This window comes from Rattus rattus, chromosome X, assembly GCF_011064425.1.
Source record: "Rattus rattus isolate New Zealand chromosome X, Rrattus_CSIRO_v1, whole genome shotgun sequence".
NCBI classification, from domain to species: Eukaryota; Metazoa; Chordata; class Mammalia; order Rodentia; family Muridae; genus Rattus; species Rattus rattus.
In genome coordinates this window covers 61,303,178-61,325,188 of record NC_046172.1, presented here as the reverse complement: position 1 = coordinate 61,325,188, position 22,011 = coordinate 61,303,178, and the positions used below count along the sequence as shown (strand labels likewise).

The following is a 22,011-nucleotide window of genomic DNA, read 5'->3' as shown; positions in this document are numbered from 1 at the left end:
CAGCTGAGGGGCACTCATTAGTATCAGGTCTGAAAAGTGAATAAAAATCCATATAAAATATTCAAAGTTTCCATAGTAACGCATTAAGTGTGATCCCCATCTCCTAGCCTTCCATACTGCATTGGGGTCATCCCTACTCTTACAAAGACCTTCCAAACTAGCAGTGATTAAGTTAAATGCCCCCCCAAAATGCCTTAATTCAAGCTAAACTTGCTGGTAAGAGCTACAAGAATGGCATCTGCACATTGATACTAGCAGAAGCACAGGCTGCAGGGTGATGGTCCATGGTCCATCTCGCTCTCCTGGGCACAAGACATGGGCAGAGTGCCAACATCCTGCTTCTCCACTTCTGGTGGGAATCTCTGGCTCTGGATCTCCTCCAAAAGTTGACACATTGGCCTCTGGAACCCACTGAAAGTAGAAGCAGCAGCCACAGTATATGCACCCATGTTCTCAACAGCATCCAATCACCCACATGCATTTCAGGCAGGCTACAGCGCTCGATGATCCGATCAATGTCATCACATGTTGGTCCCCAGATGCTGGATGAGTAATACTCATCTGGCTTGGGTCTCTTCTGCAGCAGGGCTTTCACATTTGCATGATCATAAAGCACACAGTTAAATGATCCATACACTCCATCATTCACATTGTGCATGAAGGCTTGCTCATTTCACTCATCTTCATCGCCAGAGCTGGGCTGCTCCTTCCACACTGTAGAATTCACTTCACCCTATAGACTGAAACTGAACAATCAGCTACTACCTGGTTATGAGGACCTGAAAGGGAGTGCTATGACATCACAAATGCCATCAGAGGGAGCAAGAGTTTGCCTTTCTTTCAAGTTACTCCAGGACTAATAAACCTCTGCAGCTCCATAGGCTGGCAACCCAGCACCAGCAGGCACTTCTCTATGGTCCTCCCTCTGAATGCTCACTAAAGAGACATTAAAAAACTCCCACAATGGTTCTATGATGGGACTCCCAACCTTTCTCCATTGCTTATTGCTAACACACACACACACACACACACACACACACACGCACACACGCACACAACTATTTCATTCATAATAATTGTCATGTGCATTCTTACAGAAGAAAAAGAGTTACAAATTTCTTTGTTTTGCTTGGGAAGGGATCAGATCTGGTTGGTAATTGCCTTCCTGATCAAGAGCTATTTCCTTCATGGTTAACCAAACATCAGCTCCACTCAGCTGGGCTCGTTTTAAATATCACCAAAAGTGAATAGCTCCAATTACGACAGGAAACACATTTCCCGACATGAAACAAGGACCAGAAACAGATTTGTTCATGTATCAAAATACTCCTCAAATCAGGGATAGGCAGGCATGTTATTCCTTTATCCCTTGCACCCTTCATGCCTTATTCCCATACACTCATGCACTCACACACACACACACACACACACACACACACACACACACGTTTAAAAAATTGTGATAACACCAAAAAAAACCACCCTTTTTTATGATTTCTCTATGAAAAAAATAGCTGAAATTTCTTTCTTTACAGTGATATTTTCTATTTTAAAGTTGAAAAAAATCAAGGGAAAGTCATAAGCAGGAAGCAAAGTGCCTCTTCTACTTTGCTTGGGAAAAAGAGAAAAAACACCAGAAAATTATGTCAGAAACTATCACGCTCCTCTTAAAATGTTGATTACAAATATTTGTTGGAAATTTCAAGAATTTGAGCATCTATTCACAGGATTTTCATGCATCTCATCCTCACAATTTGGAACTTAACTTTGAGAAAGCTGTGAATCATCCTTTGGTCACTAGATCCCATTTAAGGACTGGATGTTACTGTTTTGTAGCCAAATGCCAGACAACAGAAGTTATTCTCCTTCCTTGGACAACACATTGCCTCTGGTAGTAGAAAAAAATAAAAGGAAGAGTATTCGAGCTTTGTTCCAATTAACCCATACCAATCAACAATTTGTTTCCTTGGGGAACCTCTCCAAGTAAAGGATAAAATTTTTGAAGTCACTATGGATCACTCCAATTAAGGTCATAGTCCTTTACAATTCTCTCTGAGCATTCTAGAGATGATAAACCTGACAGAAAAAAATAAAATAAAATATGGTCATGGTCTGAAATATATTAAAAGACAAAGTTATCATCTGTATGTGAGACTCTGGGGACTGGAAGACTAAACAGACATTGAGAGTATCCACACTGTCCAGATCATGGGACTTACCACACCACCTTCTTGGGCTCACTGTTTTAAGTTTTTTTACTCAGCAAAGAGGATGAGGGTGTGTGTGGAGTGGAGTCTCACCTGTTAAGTTGCTAAACTGCTATTGGTTGGGTCTTGAAAGAGACTTCAAACCATAGATGCATCTGTTTGGGATAGAAATGTGAATGTTCAGAGCCTGGCCCACATGTGGCCCATACATATACAACCACCCAATTAGATAAGATGGATGAAGCAAAGAAGTGCAGGCCGACAGGAACTGGATCTAGATCTCTCCTGAGAGACACAGCCAGAATACAGCAAATACATAGGCGAATGCCATCAGCAAACCACTGAACTGAGAATAGGACCCCTGTTGAAGGAATCAGAGAAAGGACTGGAAGAGCTTGAAGGGGCTCGAGACCCCATATGAACAGCAATGCCAACCAACCAGAGCTTCCAGGGACTAAGCCCCTACCTAAAGACTATACATGGACTGACCCTGGACTCTGACCTCATAGGTAGCAATGAATATCCTAGTAAGAGCACCCATGGAAGGGGAAGCCCTTGGTCCTGCCTAGACTGAACCCCCAGCGAACGTGATTGTTGGGGGGAGGGTGGTAATGGGGGGAGGGTGGGGAGGGGAACACCCACATAGAGAAGGGGGGGGGGGAGGGATTAGGGGGATGTTGGCCCGGAAACCGGGAAAGGGAATAACACTCAAAATGTAAATAAGAAATACCCAAGTTAATAAAGATGAAAAAAGAGAAAAAAGAAATGTGAATGTTGCATTTTAATGCCAATTCACATGTTCTGTTTGTTCAGTCATTGCGAAGCACTCCCTTCCCCTTCCCATTCTTTTACCATAACCATTGGGTATGACAACCTAAAGCTCAGACAAGGATTCAGACAGACAAGGAACCAAAGAGAGAAACAGAGAAGATGAGGTCCCTCCAGCACCCCCGAGGTCCTGAAGGCTACAATCATGCTATTGTGCTTTCATGGCTGACCTTGAGTCAAAGCAGGTTGAAAGTACATTGAAAGAAGGTTCCAGCAGGGTCGTTCTAGGAAGTAACAAGTTTTGCCCCTCCCACTGCTGACAAAAACTTCAAGTTCTCTTGTGCATTCAGTTCACTTGTGCTCCAACCATAGGCTGAGTGACCTCTGGGCTCCCAGAAGACCTAGTGCGGCCATCCTTGAAGTGGAAGAGCTCAGGTTGAGACTCATCTGCTATTTCCATCATGGACAGACAGATACCTCCTGCTGCTTCTAGCCTGCCAGGTAAATACCCCCATCTTTCTGGCCAGTCTGTTGGTTTTCTTTGGGTACCTTCTGCAAATGTGATGCTCATAGCCTCTGTCATTTCTTTTAGATATCAGTCACATCCTTCCAATTAGGAAGATTCAGTTGAAGTTAAACGTGTTGGTGTCATACACCTTCACATGGAAATTCTGGCAGAGATCCTGAAACTACTACTTTTTAGAGCGTCAGTTCTCAACCTGTGGGTAGCAAGCCCCTTGACAAACCTTTCTCTCTAAAAATATTTACGTTAGGATTTGTAACAGTAGTAAAATTGCAGTTATGAAATAGCAATGAAAATAATTTTATGGTTTGGGGATCACCACAGCATGAGGAAGTGCATTAAAGGTTACAGCATTAGGAAAGTTGAGACGTATCCTCTGCAATTTGAAATGCAATGAGTGCTCCTCAAAATCAATAAAGACTAGACTTAGGTTGTCTGTTGACAGAATGTATTATCCAAAACACCAGCACAGTCCTGCCTCTTAGCTAGGACAAGGGGCTCTAAAGCAGAGGACACTATGCCTCTGTTAAGTTAGTATTGACAAAATGATTTTACAGAGCCAGGGAGTACAGATATGTGTTCCTAGCTAAAAAGCGACAGTGGTGACTAACATGGAAGACTGTTGGCTGAGTGGTTAATATTGAGAGGTGATGTGGCTGAAGTCTTTGAGCACAGACACCTTCTTTACAGGCTCTTCTCTAAGGATCTCCTGCTTGCTGGGCCAGAAGGTTTTTTTTTTTTTCCCTAAGTCTCTTGGTTATCACTTGAGCCCACAAGAGGCAGCAGAGATTGGATATCTTTTACTTGTTCCTGTTTTCTCTTGAGACCTTCTGTTCAAATACAGTAATTGTAACAAACACACATACTCACCCCCAACCCCTGGCACCGTCAATACAACACAATGCACACTATAGACTCCTTCCTTGAGATTAATAAAAGGTACTAGAGAAAATAGTTAATAGCGAAAGGAATATTACAGCAGTTACTGTATATACTTTGCAATTCATTCCTTTGCTTTCAGTTCTTTTGTCTCTTATTGAAAGAGTAAAGGATACAAAGAAAAAGAAGAAAATAAAAAAATATTGAAAATTAAATTAAAATGTATTAGGGGGTGAGAGAGAGAAGGGAGGGAGGGAGAGGGATGGAGAGGAAGAGGGAGGAAGAGAGAGAGAGAGAGAGAGAGAGAGAGAGAGAGAGAGAGAGAGAGAGAGAGAGAGAATATGAATAATGCAGGAAAAAGAAATGAGAAAGCTGGAAATTAAGAGACTTAAAGAAACCGAAGGAGAAAATTCAAACACAGTAACAAATAACAGAGATAAAGAAAAGCAAACATATAGAAATAGAAAGCAATGACGAGGGACAAAAAAGTGGAGGAGAGACCCTCTGAGCATTCTGTCAGTGAGCACTCCATCCTTAAGGCTACTTTTTGTTTCTGGAGAACTTGAAAAAATAAACTGGGAGTCTTCAAACTGAGACAATCCTCTCAGGTCCATTGTGTTTCCTTCTGTCTCCTTTATGGTAGTGATGTGAGTTAATTAGTACAACTCCCACAACAAACAAAACAAATTGTGAGTCACCATCACAGTTTTTAAAAGAAAGGTTTCATCCTTGGGCTGGAAGGAAAAGATGGTTCAGCACCACTGGCTGCTCTTCCAGAGGTCCTGAGCACAATTCTCAAGAACTGCATGGTGGCTCACAACCATCTGTAATGGGGTTTGATGCCCTCTTCTAGTGTGAGAGGTAGATAGAACTTGCAACCAAGAAAAAAAAATCAAGAAAATTCTTATAGCACCTTATAGATGCCCTCATACATATTATAAATAAAAACCTGTGGTAATTTTCACAGCATACACAGACTCAAACACAAATTACTGCGCAGAATTTTTTCTTCTAGCAGAATAAAGTAAAAGTGAGTTAAAACATCAAGAGATATTCTCTAGTTGGTGCTGGAGGAATGTCTGACTCAGCCATTAGGGGGAAACTCTTGCTCTTTCAAAGGACTTGAATTCTATTCTGAGCATCCACCTGGGGCCCCTCACCATTGCCTGTAACTCCACCTCTAAGGGATTCAGCATCCTCTCCTGGATATCACAAGCACCTGCACTAACATGCAGATACCCACATACTGATACACATACTTTTAACAAAAACAACAACAACAATACTAAACCCTTTTAAAACAAATACTCTAGTTAAAGTGACAGGGGCAGATGTCAAACACATGGCTGTTGGACAAGGAGGGAATGAAATGTATATGCCTACCAGTGAAAACTACGGAAAGTCTAACAGTCATAATACACATGCAGAAGACCTGATGCAGACCTCTGCAGGGCCTGTGCTCGCAGCTTCCTTCTCCATGAGTTCATATGAGCTTTGTTCAGTTTATTTAAGGAGACCTGTTCTTCTGTTGTCCTTCATCTCCCCTGGCTTGTACACTCTGCCACCTCTTCTGCAGGATTCCCTGAGCTCTGAGAGAAGGAATTTGATGGAGATATCTCATTAAGAGTTGTTTGTTCAAAGGTATCGATTACAGCTTTCTATTTAGTATATTTATGAGACTTCTGTGTGTGAATGAGTGGGTCTCTGATGCTTGTGCCCTCTCTTGAGCTTTGTTCTTTCTGTGGGGTTATCTTGTCAAACTTCAATGCGATTTTTTTATCTTATTATATTATATTTTGTTTTGTTGTTATCTCTTAGAATCCTGTTTTGTTTTGTTTTTTTAGTGAGAGACAGAGAGGAAGTGGTTCCAGATGGGAGGGGCAGAGAAAAACTGGCAGGAGTAGAGGGAGGGGAAACTGTAATCAAGATACATTGTGTGAGAAAAGAATCTATTTTATATAAAAGAGGAAAGCATAAAAGAAAGTTTAACAGTCAAAATATAAAATATTGAGTAGTCATTGGTTTTAGACTGATATTTTCAAAATGTATATTCATATGACAAAATATATCAGACACACTATCTGGAATCAGCTGTGAATACTGATATCAACAGCTTTAATGTTTACTAAAAGACTAGAACATTGAACCGTGTAATCTAACTATTTACCCAAATTTTATAACTGCATTGAAAATTAATAACCATCATGATCCATGAGCAATATGCAAATGTGATTTAAACAATTATGGATATACTATGATAAAATATGTAGTTGAATGTTCCAATTATCTATCATTCTTGCTGATAATGACATGTGTGCCAAGTATTAGGCTAGAGACACAGAAGCAGAGTTTGAGAAGTCACAGGCATTTTACTGAGATCAATTACTGATGTAATTTTAAGAATATTCTAAGTCAGCAATAAATGGAATGATGGAATGATGTGTTTTCAGGGTATATATCATAACACAAAGGTTCCAGTGCTGACATTCTATTGGCAACACACATAACCAAAGATTTTGCTCTTTCTTCCTCTTCTAGTAATTTAAATACAAAATATATGATAAATACAAATAGAATGTTCTTGTTTCATTTCAGTCATTTCTATAATTCTCCATATTTACCTTTATTATTTTATTACTGACATTTTTGATACTTGGGATATCATTTGGTTAAAAGGCAAGTGGAACACAGTGATAAAAGCATGTTTTCACGTAGATTTAGAGAAATTAAATGGTTCTTCACAATGTCTTCAACAAGTAATTCAGTTTGGAAACCCATGGTGTATTTCCTTTTAAGTGACCCATGCTGGCCATATTTATAATATTCTTGTAATTTTGTTGGTTTGCTTATTTGATTAGGCTCTGGGGGTTGAAGACAGGGCCCTGGATATGCTAAGACATAAGCTTTGACATCACACTCCAATATTGTCATAATAAAATAATTGAACATAGTTATGGTATACAAGGTGATGTTTTGGTTCATGTACACAATAAGCATATATTATCATAATAGTACCATTAGAGCAATAGAATGGTAACATACAGAGTATAGATTTGACTCAAGTTTGATGTTTTAATGAGTGAGGACTGAAAAATATAAGACACACAGTTATTAATTATGTATGCTATAACTGTCTCTGAAGAAACTGAACTAAATAGACAATATCTATTTTGGAAGTTACTTAAGTCACTCTATAATAGGGTTACCCTGTGTGTTCATTTTACTTTGTTGTCTTATCCTTTGTCTTTATCAGAAATTAGGCAAGAATAAAATTAGTCTTACAGTTCTGAGGACAAAACTGCCAAGAAACTAAGAAAATCTAGTAGCTTTAAGTCATGAGTTAACTGGAAAACGAGTTGCATAGTTTGAGTATGATAGAACTAATGAGCCTAATCCTAATGATCTTTTATCATAAGAAGATCTTCAGTATTTGACGGTAATAAAATATAATTAAATTTAATAGAATAATGTTTCCTTCAGCTAATGTTTCCATTCCTCCCCTAGAGAAGAACACAACTAGTAAAGATAAGAATTTATTTCCCTTCCCTTTGTTCTCCAACTCTCCCTAGGAACAGTGTTTGCCATGTATAACTCATGTGCTAAACTAACTCAATTGTTACATTAATAAGTTCACAGAACTTAAGAGATCATAACAAATTAGTGCAAACCAGAAACTGAAGGATCCACTGTGAGACTTTGTTAGGGCAGTTTCCTCAAATCCCTGGAGTAAGAACACAGTTATATGTTAATGGCTTATCATTTACAAATCCATCTAATTATGTGAAAATATGTACTTACATTGCCAATACCAATACCAATACCAATAGAATACCAAAAGTATTATTACAAAAGCAAAGTTAATAAAATTAAAGTATGTGTTCTACCAAGCATATTTACCATGGATTTTCAAATTGTAAATGCAATATTTTTGTTTAATTCTTTGATTTCAATTATTTAAAAAGTACTAAATTTAAGAATGATTAGTCTTAACACATTTGACCTTTGGAATCTGATATAAGATTTTACCAAAAGTTAGGCATTGACCTGAGTCTTTTCGCCTTCTAGGATGGGGACTCAAAGGATGTACAGATGTATGGCTGATGCAAAAATTAACACGTTCTTGAAATTAACTTTTCTTACTTTTATAATGTTGACATCAGCTGTGAACCCTGATCTAGGCATTGTGCTAAGTGGTTTGTACAAATTATTGATCTTCTTATAAATCTACTTCTTACAGAAACATTCTCTCTGATGCAGTATTATAGGCGAAAGCTTACATGCCTGGGGGAAAATTTACTTTAATGTCAACCATAAGACTTCTGAAGGTCAATCAAAGGGTAGCACAGACAGAATTTGAACTAGATCAATGCGAATCCAAGGTCTGTCTTCTTACTCTTTCAGATTTATCCCTCTTTATTAACATAATCCTGGGATTACTCATATTACTCATCTAAGATTCTAGCTTGTTTTGGAGGTTTACAAGCCTCAGAGATTTAATGGCTCATGATATCCTTATCCATAAAGCTACTTTCATTGTAAAGGAAATAGGAAAGGAAGACCTAGATGTCAAATTGATCTTCCAGAAACCTTCTCAATGTGAATGTATTTTTTTCAGGATTTCTTCTGTCCATAAGTGATATAAGTTAATTTGAAACTTGCATAAGCAAACAAGGATAACATCCTGGTTTCATGTAATTTAGCAAGTGGCAAATAAACATAATTTCCTGTCTGAAGTAATGCATGCTCAGGAAATGCTAAATTCAGGTATGTAAATGTATGAGGTGGCAGACCATATCTGGCAGTTCTTGACTGTGCATTCTTTGTGGTTCATTCTAGATCGTAAAACAAAAGGCATGAAGAGAAATAGCTTGTATTTGATTCTATTCAGTAAGGTTGTATATACATAATCCACCTTAATTTGGGGGAGTGAAAGATTGGGGAGATTGAGAAAGGAAGAATACAATTGAAAGAAACAATCTCCATTATGAAACTGCTTGTGCTTCTGCCAAAAAGTAACGTTGGGTGCTCAGTCAGGCTCCAAATTCTAATTTTATTGTATGGTATTTGTATGAAAATAAAGAGACAGACATATGCAGTACAGATACATTTGAAATAATTAACCCTTAATGAAGAAGTTGAAACATCTCACATATTGGTTTAGTATCAACATTCTTTTAGTAACACTGCAGAACCCAAGGCACGCTTTCTTCTAGGTAGACTGAGCCCCTTTTGAATATTTTTTCATTACTTACAGCTCGCTAGGAGCAATGTTTTCATTCTTTGAATCATAAAACTTTAATAATGTACCTGTTTATAGTTATTAATAATGTATTGCAAGATTTTGTGGAAGTACAAATTACTTTTCTATCAGTTAGATAACAATATTGTTATTTACAGGGAATCACAATAATTGCTATGCCTTTAAATTCACATTTGAGTCTCCAATCCCCTTTCTACATTTTTCACTTCCACACAATGACAGAGAATCTATTTTGAAGGATTATATATGTTCCTGGATTAAACCTACAGTCTACAGAAAGAAGACTTCTGGGTATAGATAGGGCAAACATAGTGAATTGTGCCCAAAACCTTCCACCTCATCTCACATCCCTGAACACAGCAACTCTATACATGAGAAAATGTCCAGGCTGCAATGCTGCTTCTGCCATGTCTGATTTTTGTAAAGACAACATAGCAGGAATTACTAGCACACTGGTCCAGCAAACTTGCTCAGGAGCAGGGCTACATTTTTTTCTCAGTGTAATATCATCAGATAGTTACTAAAACAGGAATAGGAAAGTTTTCTGTTACACAAATAAGAATGTTCTGGATGACTAAATTACTTGCATATAATAAATATTAAGGAAGACATTTCTTGTAATATGGGAATTTATATTCCAAGATACGCTGTTTCTTTGGTTAAAGAAAATCATATCCAGGTAGACAGCGTGAAATACTAGAGCTGACATTGTAACAAACATCCTTTACCTAACTCTTTTAGAAATCTCCCCCAAAATCTTTACTAAGCAAAGCTTCCCCCTGAGTTTCCTTTGCCCCGCCTTTGAGAAATAAAAAGAATCAGGTTCAAAAGCAAGAAAATTATCAGACCAAGAGAGAATAATTCAAACATTTTATGGTTGTTAGCATACTAAAATTAACCAATAAATTCTTGACTTATCTGTTTCTGAACTGTGTCTTTTAGATAACTGTGCCTTTAGTTAGTTCTTTTAACTAAAAATTAATAAATATTTTGCCTCTGGATTTTAATAGATGAAGAAAGAAATATCCCTTAGTTGTGGCAAAGATTATATCCAGTCCTGTATGTTTTCAACCCAAGTTCTTTGTACACTGGAGTACTCTTTACCTTGTCAGCTTTACTCTGTATCCCTAGGATAAATGTAATGTCTTCCCATCTCTGTATGGGATCATGCCCTTCAGCCACATTCAAGCTGCAAAGGAGTCTTTGCTGTGGCATCCAACATTATTAGAGTACTTTAATCTATTCTCTGTTGCCTGAGGATGCCCCACCCACAAGGCTGAAGGACCTACCACCACTGAACAATCGTCTCATGGAAAATCTAGGTTTTCAGTTACATAGTTGAAATTGAAAAAATAATGCTCTGACAGTCTTTTGTTCTTAAACCCAGGTATTGGTATATTGTAAGTTCATCCAAATTCTATCCTATTGTAACTGGAGTTGAATTGACTTTCAATGTCCTTTGACTACATATATCAAAGGAGAACAGATGAACTTTTTTCTAAAATGTGCAAATGCCCAAGAGTCTAAGAGTGTTTGATGGCCTACTTCTGATGAACTGTGAGTAACCAAATGGCAACCACACAGGCAAACATGTCTCACATTTGCAGACAATAGTATTCCTTGGAACTGGTAATGATAGTCTCTTCTGCCTACAAAGAACGTTGTTGACTTTAATGACAAGCAAAAGCCCACCCATGAAGGTATGTCAGAAGACACTAAAACCAATTCCTCAATAGTTCAACACTTATATTTTTCAACACATAGTTGGGAGCAAAGGCTCTGACTTGCTGCTGATAACCCTCTAGACCTTAGGCTGTGTTTTCATATTGGTTTTGTGAATATGAAGAGGGTTCGAAAGTCCTGCAGAAGCAGGGTTAGAAGTCACAGGTTGGCTTTAATATTTGGCTGTAGTGTTGGAATACTATTGACACTGCTTGGGCCTTCCCCTTAAGAAAAAGAGGTTATGGGCATATTTACATACACTGCCAGTTTAATGCCCTAACTATAGAGCCCTGAAAGTTTGCACTCTTTTCTGGGTTTCAAGTGAGGTTCCTGGAGAGGACAAAAAAAAAAAATCCTAGATCCGTTTATTTGAGTCTGGTTAAGGAATATTTGCTCTTTCTTGGAAAAGCGGACCCTGGGGTGCAATTATTTCACATGTCTTAGAGTTTTACAATTTAATGTAAAACAGTAACCTTGTGTCGCCTCCTCATCTCCCTTCCTGCCTATCTGGAGCCCCATTCGAACACCCCCAGCCCCTCCTTCCTCTCAGATTCTGAAGTGTCACTCACAGTGCTTTCTTACTTTCAACAGCTTCCAAAATAAACAGCGGAGGTTGTCACCGACTGGGCATTCACTCAGTTGGATACAACAGTATCTCCCAATCACTTTCCTGTGAGCTGCCTTTGGCCGCAGGTCCACTCCCTAAAAGGCCAGCATTTGCCAATCTCTGACTTCTGGCAGGTCCCAGAATCAAGGATTTGAGAACTGATGGTATATACGTGCCCATCGAGAAGGAGGAGAACAGAAAAAGAAAGGGAGACTACACCTCATAGGATTTTGACTCAAGTTTAATATTTCTCTTTTATTTTGTCTATTTAAATAAAATATATTCATATATAACAGGGGAGGAGATTTTCCTGTTGTTGAGTGTGGATCTAAAAGTTGGTTTTCAGATTTAAGACTTTTTCTGTGAGCTTTTCCTCCCGTGCCTCTCTCATCTGCGCCCTCCCTCTCCCCCTCCCTCCCCAGCCCAGCTCAGGTTGAAACTTTGCAGCACGCATTCACTTCTACCCCTCCAGGGATGGCTCTGAGCTCTCGAGCGCACGCCTTCTCGGTGGAGGCCTTGATGGGGAGACCCAGCAAAAGAAAAGCTAAAGACCCAAGAGAGGAGATGCGGCCTGAGCTGCAGGAGGAGCAGTTCATAGAGGAAGGGGAGGAGATACTGAGCAGCCCTTCTGGGGACAGTGAGCAGCCGGGTAAGTACACTCCAGCAGCCCGGCCACCCTGAGCGCCTCTCTCCTGCGCGCCCTGGCTGGATCGTGTCTTCTTTGCCTATTCTTTGCGCAGCGGCAAGGACGTCCTGGCATGACCGGCCCCACAAGTCGGGTTCTGTATTGTGGAACACATTAGTCACCTGACTTTAGGACAAATTTCAGAGTCTGAATTTCACTGGAAGTGCTATGGCTTGTTTGCAAAGAAAATGAGGGTCCCATTTGCTTTTAGAGGAGTGATTCACACACCTCTTACAATATCCTAACAGCTAAATCTAGCTGTTCTTCTCAACAAGAAGCGGCGTGTCCCCCAAAAGCCCAAGAAAATCTAGCTTCAGGTTGAGTTTATGAAAGTTGGGTTAGAGAGAATTTTGAGTGTCCTACCTTTTATGGGATACAAGTTGCACACCACCCCCCACCTCTTCATTAAGAGATCACAAAGGGTTGTGTGGGAAACTTACACTTCAGACTTCCTGGGGGTGGGGTGGGAGGACAGGGTCTATCAGTTCAAAGATAGTCTCCTGAGAAAACGCTGTGTGCAACCTCCCAAACTCTCGAATCCCGTCTATCTAGCAGAAAAACGACCCAAGGCAGAATCTTCAAAAACTGTTTTCTCCTGCTCTGGCAACGAGAGCAACAGCCGGGAAAGTCTGCTGGAAGAAAGCATTATCCAAGTGGAGCTTCAGGGATCTGACCTATGGAAGAGATTCCACGACATTGGCACTGAGATGATCATTACCAAAGCGGGCAGGTTCGTTCAGCTGGGCCAGTGACTTCCCTAAATCACACACAGTGGGCATTAAGGAGGAGAAATCAGTTTTTGTAATGTGAAGCTCCTCCCCCTTCCCGTTCCTTGGCAGATGTTAGAAAGGCACAGACTCCTCAAATATTGCTCTGGCAAGTACCTAGGTGCATTAAATGGTCTACTCCTGTTTTCTGATACATCTTTACTCCAAGGACTCACTCTTCCGATGCCTGCCTGTGTGCTGGATGCAAAAATCCAGACCTGTGTAGGGCGGGTGTACTTCCAACTTCTTACTGTTGTGGACAGGGTCTCAGTGCAAGCCTAGCAAATAATACTTCATCCACCATCCCTGGTTCAGACCACTAGGAAGTCAGCCTTTCCACAAGCTAACCCTTTGGTGTGGGTCAGCTTCCTAACTATTCCTTCTAATTTCAACCATTTACAAAGGTACTTCACATATCCTTTCTCCTAAATGCAGCAAGGAAACGAAACTTCTCCTGTTCTACTTTTTTTCTTATAATTTTAATCTCACATGGGAGGTCATGGATAAGGACTCACTATAAGATATTCTACACCACTAGGAAATCTCAGACTTGTTAAATCAACCATCTTTTTCTTGCACAACAAATGTCATTCCCTGAACCCATCATGGCAAGGGAAGAGTACTGATTCTTTGTCCACAACTCATCTTCCTTCAAAACTCTAATACATCCCTCCTCAGGTTCTAGTTTCTATCCTAATCCATTTTTTCCCACAGACGTATGTTTCCTTCTGTTCGGATCAAGGTGAAAGGGATGGACCCTGTGAAGCAGTACTATGTGATTTTGGACGTGGTACCGGTGGATTCCAAACGCTATAGGTAACTTGGTAGATATGGGGATATTCCAGTTTACATAGCTAAGTTCCAAATGGGCCGAGGGCAGAGATTCCGAGCATCAGTCCTGCAGCTAGACACCTGAAAGCAGGATGTATTTTAAAGTATACATAGTGAGGAGAGAGGATTGCTCATCCTTTGCACTTTGATAGCTGAATTTTCTCATTTGAATCTGGGTTCAAAGTGAAGGAAGGGCTGGTCTTTTCTATTCCCTCCTCCTGGGTGTCGGTGTTAAATGGCTCTGTAATGTACCTTCTGCCTATCCACTCTCCTGTATCTTAGATATGTAAACTGCGGTTGAATTGGACTCTGGCACCCTGGAGGCAAACAGTTCAGAAAAAATTTCGGGAGGAGAAATGCCATAGATTTAAGGGGAACCCTGGCTTCTGGGAACAGCCTGTAGCCTGGTCAGGTTCTCAAATGCTACCATGATTTACCCAAACCTAGTGGTAGAGTCTTAGGGTCAGGCTAGGTTTTTGCCCATCTATTGTCCCCCCTTTTACCTGAAAGGATGGCAGGATTCAGACAGTATCAGGATTCTATTATGCTTTTCTCTTGAAGCCCCTAATTTGGCTGGATCAAATACATACAAATTGTTCTGAAGATCAGAACCGTTTGAGTTAGCTAGCAGCTTAAGAAGCTCTGCTCTGCTCTGCTGACGCTTTCACTGGGGACTCTGAAAGTGAAGGGGAGGGTGATGCGAAAACAGCCCAAAGTCAGCTGAGTGCAGTCAACCTTAGGCGCCTGTGGTGCGTGGCTCTTGCAGGGGAGCCTATCTAGGCTCTTAGCCGCTTCTCAAGGCAAGAAAGTGCAACTCACCAGCGACTTGGAACCTCGTCAGCCGGGAAACAGTAGCGATTGCTAGCTTTTCGCTTTGTACTGGCACTGGTTTCTTGGGGAATGCTCAGAGCAAAACGCAGTTTGAGATCGGAAACAGATCCGAAAAATCAGCCTGGAGGACGTACGGGGCGGGGTTCCTTTGGAGTTTTCTGCTGTGAAGTTTAATTGGCAAAGGGGTTCGTAGCAAAAAGGGGCTTTGACTAAAACTATTAAGTGTGTGCAGGACAGACTTAGTGCTTTTCCCTGTGTTTCATTCTTCGCGCTTCTCGCTCGCTTGTCATTCATGGACTTTTTAAGGCATAGCTACAGTGGGAAAATAAATCTGATTCCTGCTCCAGTTTCTTTGAAGAAATACGGGACTCAGATATCCCACGCCATTTTTACTCGCCCGGACAATTCCTTGCATTTGGATGGCATATGCATATTTACTCTTCGTTTTTTTTTCGTTCGTTCGTTCATTCATTTGTTTGTGTGATGCCCTTGAACACTCTTTGAAAATGAAGTTAGATCTTCTGTTTATTTTCTAGCTTTTGGGATACGTGTTTTAATCTTTGGTAAGGCTCTAAAGTAGAGAAGTCTGAAGTCTCCCATTCCTCTGCTTTGTGCTGGCTGAGCCTAAAGCTAACTTCACTCATTTTCATTCCCTCAGGTATGTGTATCACAGTTCACAGTGGACGGTAGCTGGAAATACTGATCATTCATGCATCACTCCAAGATTTTATGTCCACCCGGACTCCCCTTGCTCAGGAGAAAATTGGATGCGTCAAATCATCTCTTTTGATCGAGTAAAACTCACCAACAATGAGATGGACGACAAGGGCCATGTAAGTGAGCACAATGTTTCTCCTGGAGGAGGTAAGTGCCAAGGCTCCTGGTCAGAGGGAGTCCTCAAGAGGTCACTCTTCTTTGTAAGTGTTGAATGTTTGGGGAACCAAGCTCTTGGACCTGTAAGTCATAGACTGCAAAGGCTCCTTTAACCTGAGGGCTGGATTCCAGAAGGGGTGACTGCAGGGAGCGTAAGGATCCAAAGACCGCCCAAAGAGAGGGCAGTTTAAGCTAGAGAGAGGGTATCCTGCCTTGGGGAACAGGAGGGAACACTTCACAGGGCTGTCCAACTTCCTAGGTAACACTGTGGGCTTCAGCTTCCCTTAGAGTCCACACAGTTGTTACCTTTGAGGTTGAGGGACACAGGGGAGCGAATGAGAAACCAGGCTGGAAGTTTTCATAACATGCTGCCAGTCCTGCTTATTTTCAGGTTTTCTGGAATTTTTTTAAACTTTGTATTGATCCTTTGTGAATTTTACATCATGCACCCACCTCATGCTCTCCTTCCAGTCCCTTATATCTGCCCTTTGTTCTTGAAATCTTCCTCCCCAAAATAAAACATACACGCAAACAAACAGCAACAGCAACAACAAAACAAACTTAAAAAAAAAAAAGAAAGCAAAGCAAACATCTAATTTTGGAAGCTATAGTGTGGCCCCCTGTTTATCCTTCTGTCCTGCAAACGTTCATTGCTGTGAGTCATTGGTCTGGCTTTAGGTCTCTGGCTTCTGTGACATGAATAAGGATTTAACTTTGATGATGTTACAGAAGTCAGAGGTTTCCTAGATCCTGAGCCTTCTTCCTAGGTATACTCCACTGTCAACCTAGTCTTGTACCAACCACAAAAGAAGAAAAGGACCAGGATTAGGAGGTGTAGAATATCAGGCTTCTGGCAATATCTGGGAACATCAGTTACTGACCAGAGAGATCTTATCAGTTGATCAGGTCCTCTTGACATTTCCTTATCACATGGTCATCCACATTTGAGAGCAGGAAAGGCTGGATATGGAATTTGCTCCATAGTGTCACTGTCACTGTGGTGCCTTACTCTGGAATGCCTTCAGCTAGCAGGGGTTCTGTTGGGGGCGAAACCCCACAACAAAGTCCTTCCTGGCATACCTATATCTAGTTATTTGGTGTGTCTTCACTGGCGGTTATTATAAACTGGCGATGGTGTTGGGGAGAAGTAAGTGTTTAAGATGGCATTTAACCATTTCTTCCTCAGATCATTCTGCAGTCCATGCATAAGTACAAACCCCGTGTGCACGTGGTGGAGGAGGACAGCAGGATTGACCTGTCCCTAATTCAGTCCTTTCCTACTGAAGGAGTTAAAACATTCTCCTTTAAAGAAACTGAATTCACTACAGTGACAGCTTACCAAAACCAGCAGGTAAAGCTGTCTAGGTCCCTGTAAGTGGGAGTGGCTCCACTGGTATATTGGGTTAGAAGAGCATTGCATGGGATACATTTTAAATGATGGAGAAAATATCATGGTTTTATTTTATTTTCCAGTCATAACTGATAGAAAGGGTTGTGGTTCTTGTGTTAAACAGGAGGAGATCAGGGCAAAAGGGATTACTGGCAAAGGAGAAATTGTTTTTAATTCTGACTTATCTATGTGCTCATGTTTATTTAAAGTACCCCGTTATAGTGATAACACTGTTGCTAAGAACATAGGCTGCATTTTTCTCTTTGTCTTTCTTTTGAATTCATAGATTACCAAACTGAAAATAGACAGGAATCCTTTTGCCAAAGGATTTAGAGATCCTGGGAGAAACCGGTAAGTAACCTAGCAATCAAATTTAATATTTATGTAGCCATCTTAATAACTAATTACTAAAAATAATAGGTAAATAGAATTGAAATCAGACAGAGTATTTACGTAGCTCTTTTGTGAGTATTGAAGATAGGGCACCTGTGAATCAAAGACTCGGAAGCTTACACTTTGACAGGTAGGAAAATAACCCCAGGTTTAGATCCTAAACCATTTCTTCTTCTACTATTCCTCCTACACAGTGTTGAGATGCTATGTAGTATAGACTTGTGGAGCTTACAGAAATGTACTCAGACCCAAGCTCCTAGTGTGGATTTTACAGACATTTATGAGACCCTAACTAATAATCCCTCATAAAGTATAACAAGTATATATGGATTATTATATTCACAAAGTGTTTTCTGGCATTACTAAAAGTAAGTATCTCTTTTTTAGGGGTGTACTGGATGGATTTTTAGAGACCTACCCCTGGAGGCCTTCTTTCACTATGGATTTTAAACCTTTTGTCCCAGACACACAAAGTAAGAAAACCTTTTAACTTTCTGTTTTATTTTTACATATTATTGCAGTAACAAAAGGCATAACTCTTAAGGCAAATTCTACTCAAGAGGATAATTATATGCCAGAAAAAATGTGTGTTCACAAGCAGTATGTATTTATTATGTAGGAAAGTAAGAGGTAAAGACAGGCAGAAACTAAAACTTAAGGGAGATAGTGAAGTGATGTTGCAAGCAGATATATTGGTTACCTCACTTATTGAATTATCTTAACACATGTATCATATCATACATCATACATGAATTCCATAGTATCTCATTCCTGTATATGAAGAATCTAGGCTATTTCACGTATGCTGTTATTTTCAAATTCTTCAAAAATTCATTGAACATATGATACATGGTAACAACATATTACGAAGTTGGTAGCATTTAAGGTAAAATGTATGTTGAGCATGGAAAAAGAGTTAGGAAGAAATAAATGCAAGTATAATGCTACAAATTCATATACAGGATGTGACTTGTTACTGCTTGGAGGGAAACTGAAAGTAAAAGATGAATAATACAAACAGAAAATAACAATTAAGAAATTGTGGTTAATAAGGCAAAAAATTACTCTCACCATGTAAAAACACAAAAGGGGCCAAATCTAGCATGAATGTGGTTCAATTTGTCTACTTATAAAATTTTAAATGGTTTTTAATTTATGCATTAGAATTGAGCATATTAGTGGGGTTCCATGTGATATTTTCATTCCAATATCCATTAAAAATATTTAGACTCATTGAATCATATTTATGTCCTTAAGCAGTTATCACCTTTATATAGTGAAAACTTTTAAGATCCATTGCAGTTTTCCCAAAAGCACAATATATTTTTGTTACCGATACTCCCTACTGTGCAATAGTACATGGTAACTTCTTGTTAGTCTCTAATTATAACTCAGAACATTCTGATTTGACATTTGCTCATTCCCTTTTGACCTCCATTTCTCTCAGTATTTGGTAGTCATCATTATGTTCTCAGTTGTCAGATCTTTTATATTTCACATGAGTGAAACCTACAGTATGTGCTTTTCTACATCACAACCAATTTAATTGTAACAAGTATTTAAAAATATTTGTAATGTGTTTCTTAACAAGCAGTACACTGCCTTATGAAAGCATTATCATCATAGTTGGATAATGCATGCGTTCTAGTAAAATAGTCTGCAACTTTATTTACACAAAGAGTTAACTATAAATAGAATATTTTATTTGTAACCAACATAAAACTAGCTCTGTTCATTTTTACCCCACTAAAGTTGCTTATCTGTGGACATTTATTTAACCTTGCATTTATGGAGCAAGACATCAACATTACACTAAAGTTTCACATGATGCTATAACAAGTAGCTGTAATGTAAAGAAATTAAGTATAATTATTTGTTGAAATGAAGTACTTTAGTGAGCTGCATAAAAAGCTATGAACAGTTTCTTGAATAAATCAGTTCAACTGGCAGCATCAGGCAACATAGTTTTAAAATATTAAATAACCTAAATTTTAAAAAAGGACATAAATGAACATTAATCGATCACTTAAAATACCATTAACTTCATCATTTATGGATGGCAGAGCACACTCTAATTGGAGAGAAGCAATAGTTCTTAAAATAACTTTTCATTGCTTTATTACAGATATCTGTCACTCTGCCACTAAAATATTAATGTATATTTATATACAAATATACTCAAAATAACAAAATTATCTGCAAAATTTTACAACTTCATTAAGTATAGTCAAACATAATTGACTGAACATTTATAAAAATAAAGTTGAAAATCTTGATTTTCCTGTGCCATATTATAATTTTATTATCAGTTAAGCCAGTGGTTCTCAACCTTCCTAGTATTGCCATACTTGAATACAGTTTTTCAGGTTATGGTGACCACCAACCATAAATTCATTTGTTTGCTACAGTTATCCTATAACTGTAATTTTGCTACTGTTATGTATCATAATATACAAATCTGATGTGCATGATATCTGATATGTGACCCCTAAACAGGGGCATGCCCCACAGGTTGAGAACCACCATGTTAAACATTAAAAGATTTGGATGCCCTTGAGTGAACACTTTCCTTCTCACCTTAATGTTAATGAAGCACTGTCTTCAATTCTTGGTAGAGAGAACCATAGAAATCTCCCTGTTTCTTATTTTCACATAAAAATATTATTGTCAATATGTTCTTCACCAATTTTCATATTTACTTGCTTTAATGCTGAAACAATCTGTAAATCCCCAAACAATAAATTATCTCGTTCAGTTTAAAAAAAAAGTAAAAGGTTAGCATTTATTTATAACATATCATTGGTTAATATGGAGCTTCTTTAACTCTTGGGAAAATATAAAGTACAGTGAATGTTCGGTGTGTGATATATAGTAAGTATAGTTCAGTGTGTGATATATAATAAGTATAGTTCAGTGTGTGATATATAATAAGTATAGTTCAGTGTGTGATATATAGTAAGTGTAGTTCAGTGTGTGATATGTAGTAAGTATAGTTCAGTGTCTGATATATAGTAAGTATAGTTCAGTGTGTGTAGTAGTAAGGCAGCAGCAGTACTTCCAGTAGTAGAGATAACCACATTCCAAGTTGGTCAGAGGAATACAACTATCTTTTCCCAAGCTAAAACCTGTGAACTTGCAAAGAAAACCACTACAAGAATGAAACAGAAATGGGCATAGATAAGATTAATGGTTCAGCAGAAAAATCAGGTTTATTGTTCTCTGTCTGACTTGTCATTTTGCAGATGGAAGTAGTGGTTCATCTCCAGTGACATCTAGTGGAGGAGCTCCCTCTCCTTTGAACTCCTTACTTTCTCCATCTTGTACTCCACCTACGGTTTACATACCACCAAGCTCCATTGGGATGACCCATCCAGAGACGTACCTGCACAATGTCAGTGTACCCTTCTGCTACAGAATTTGTCCAACTAATTATTGGCGACCACAACCTTTTGTCTTACCTACTCCTGAAAGACTACCAAGCTTCAACAGCTCTCAGTCCTTTCCCCCACTCATGATGGAAGTCCCCCTGGTATCCTCCAGGGGCTTCATCAATTCAAACAGTGGCTTACATGAAGGCTGCAATGGCCATTGTCTACAAGCATCTCATTCTACCAGTCAAATGGTATATGGATTACAGAATCCTGGAAACATTTTCCATCCAAACCCCATTGCCCAAGAAGCAATCTGTTGTCCTTTTCATCCTCCCAATGGCTGTTATAGGTACAATGTCTCCATGCAACCTAGATTGGAAAATGTTGCCAATCACCTCAGTGAAAATGGTACCAATCAAATTTCTTTTACTGGAGGCAGCTGTGATCATTCCCATTGGTATCCAGCAATCAACCATTACTTTTAATATGACAACATCCACGTTTTAAGACGTTCACATGTAAGCATCTATTTTCTTTATTTTTAATATGCATAAAAAACATTTCTTAAAAACTTCCTTACCAAAAAGCATTGCTTTGTTTTGCTTTTAAAGTAACTTAACAAATGTTTGCAAGAATTTCTATATAATTTCATCTGTGACCTGTAATAATATGACATTATAATAACCTTGGTCTTCAAGTAAGTTACTTAATAAATACTATTTGATAAGATGTGCCATCAGTGATAATTAATGCCAGAAGATTAAGTCTCCAATTACAACATTATTAATTCACTATAATCTGTATATTACACAATTAACTAAGGCCAAAAAAAGAGATGGGTATAATTCATATAAAAAGAATAAAAGTATTTCAGCCTTATCTATGAACATTGGCTACACTATAA

The 22,011-nt window shown here is 39.0% G+C and overlaps 1 protein-coding gene and 1 pseudogene across 2 annotated transcripts; one reads left to right on the top strand and one right to left on the bottom strand.

The window, feature by feature from the left end:
* Window positions 1–223: 223 nt before the first annotated feature.
* On the bottom strand, window positions 224–3,435 carry LOC116887934 (annotated as a pseudogene).
* A 1-nt stretch (window position 3,436) lies between these two features.
* On the top strand, window positions 3,437–21,621 carry Tbx22 (T-box transcription factor 22). 2 transcript variants are annotated; one of them, XM_032890179.1, is made up of 9 exons: window positions 3,437–3,476; window positions 12,439–12,615; window positions 13,207–13,381; window positions 14,133–14,234; window positions 15,739–15,913; window positions 17,140–17,304; window positions 17,630–17,694; window positions 18,124–18,209; window positions 20,979–21,621. In XM_032890179.1, exons 1-9 carry the CDS (start codon window positions 3,437–3,439, stop codon window positions 21,590–21,592), a joined length of 1,599 nt encoding a protein of 532 aa, XP_032746070.1. In that variant the 3' UTR covers window positions 21,593–21,621. The 2 variants fall into 2 exon arrangements, with proteins under 2 accessions (XP_032746070.1, XP_032746072.1); XM_032890181.1 differs by lacking the exons at window positions 3,437–3,476; window positions 12,439–12,615; window positions 13,207–13,381; window positions 14,133–14,234; window positions 15,739–15,913 and adding an exon at window positions 15,927–15,944.
* Window positions 21,622–22,011: the final 390 nt, after the last annotated feature.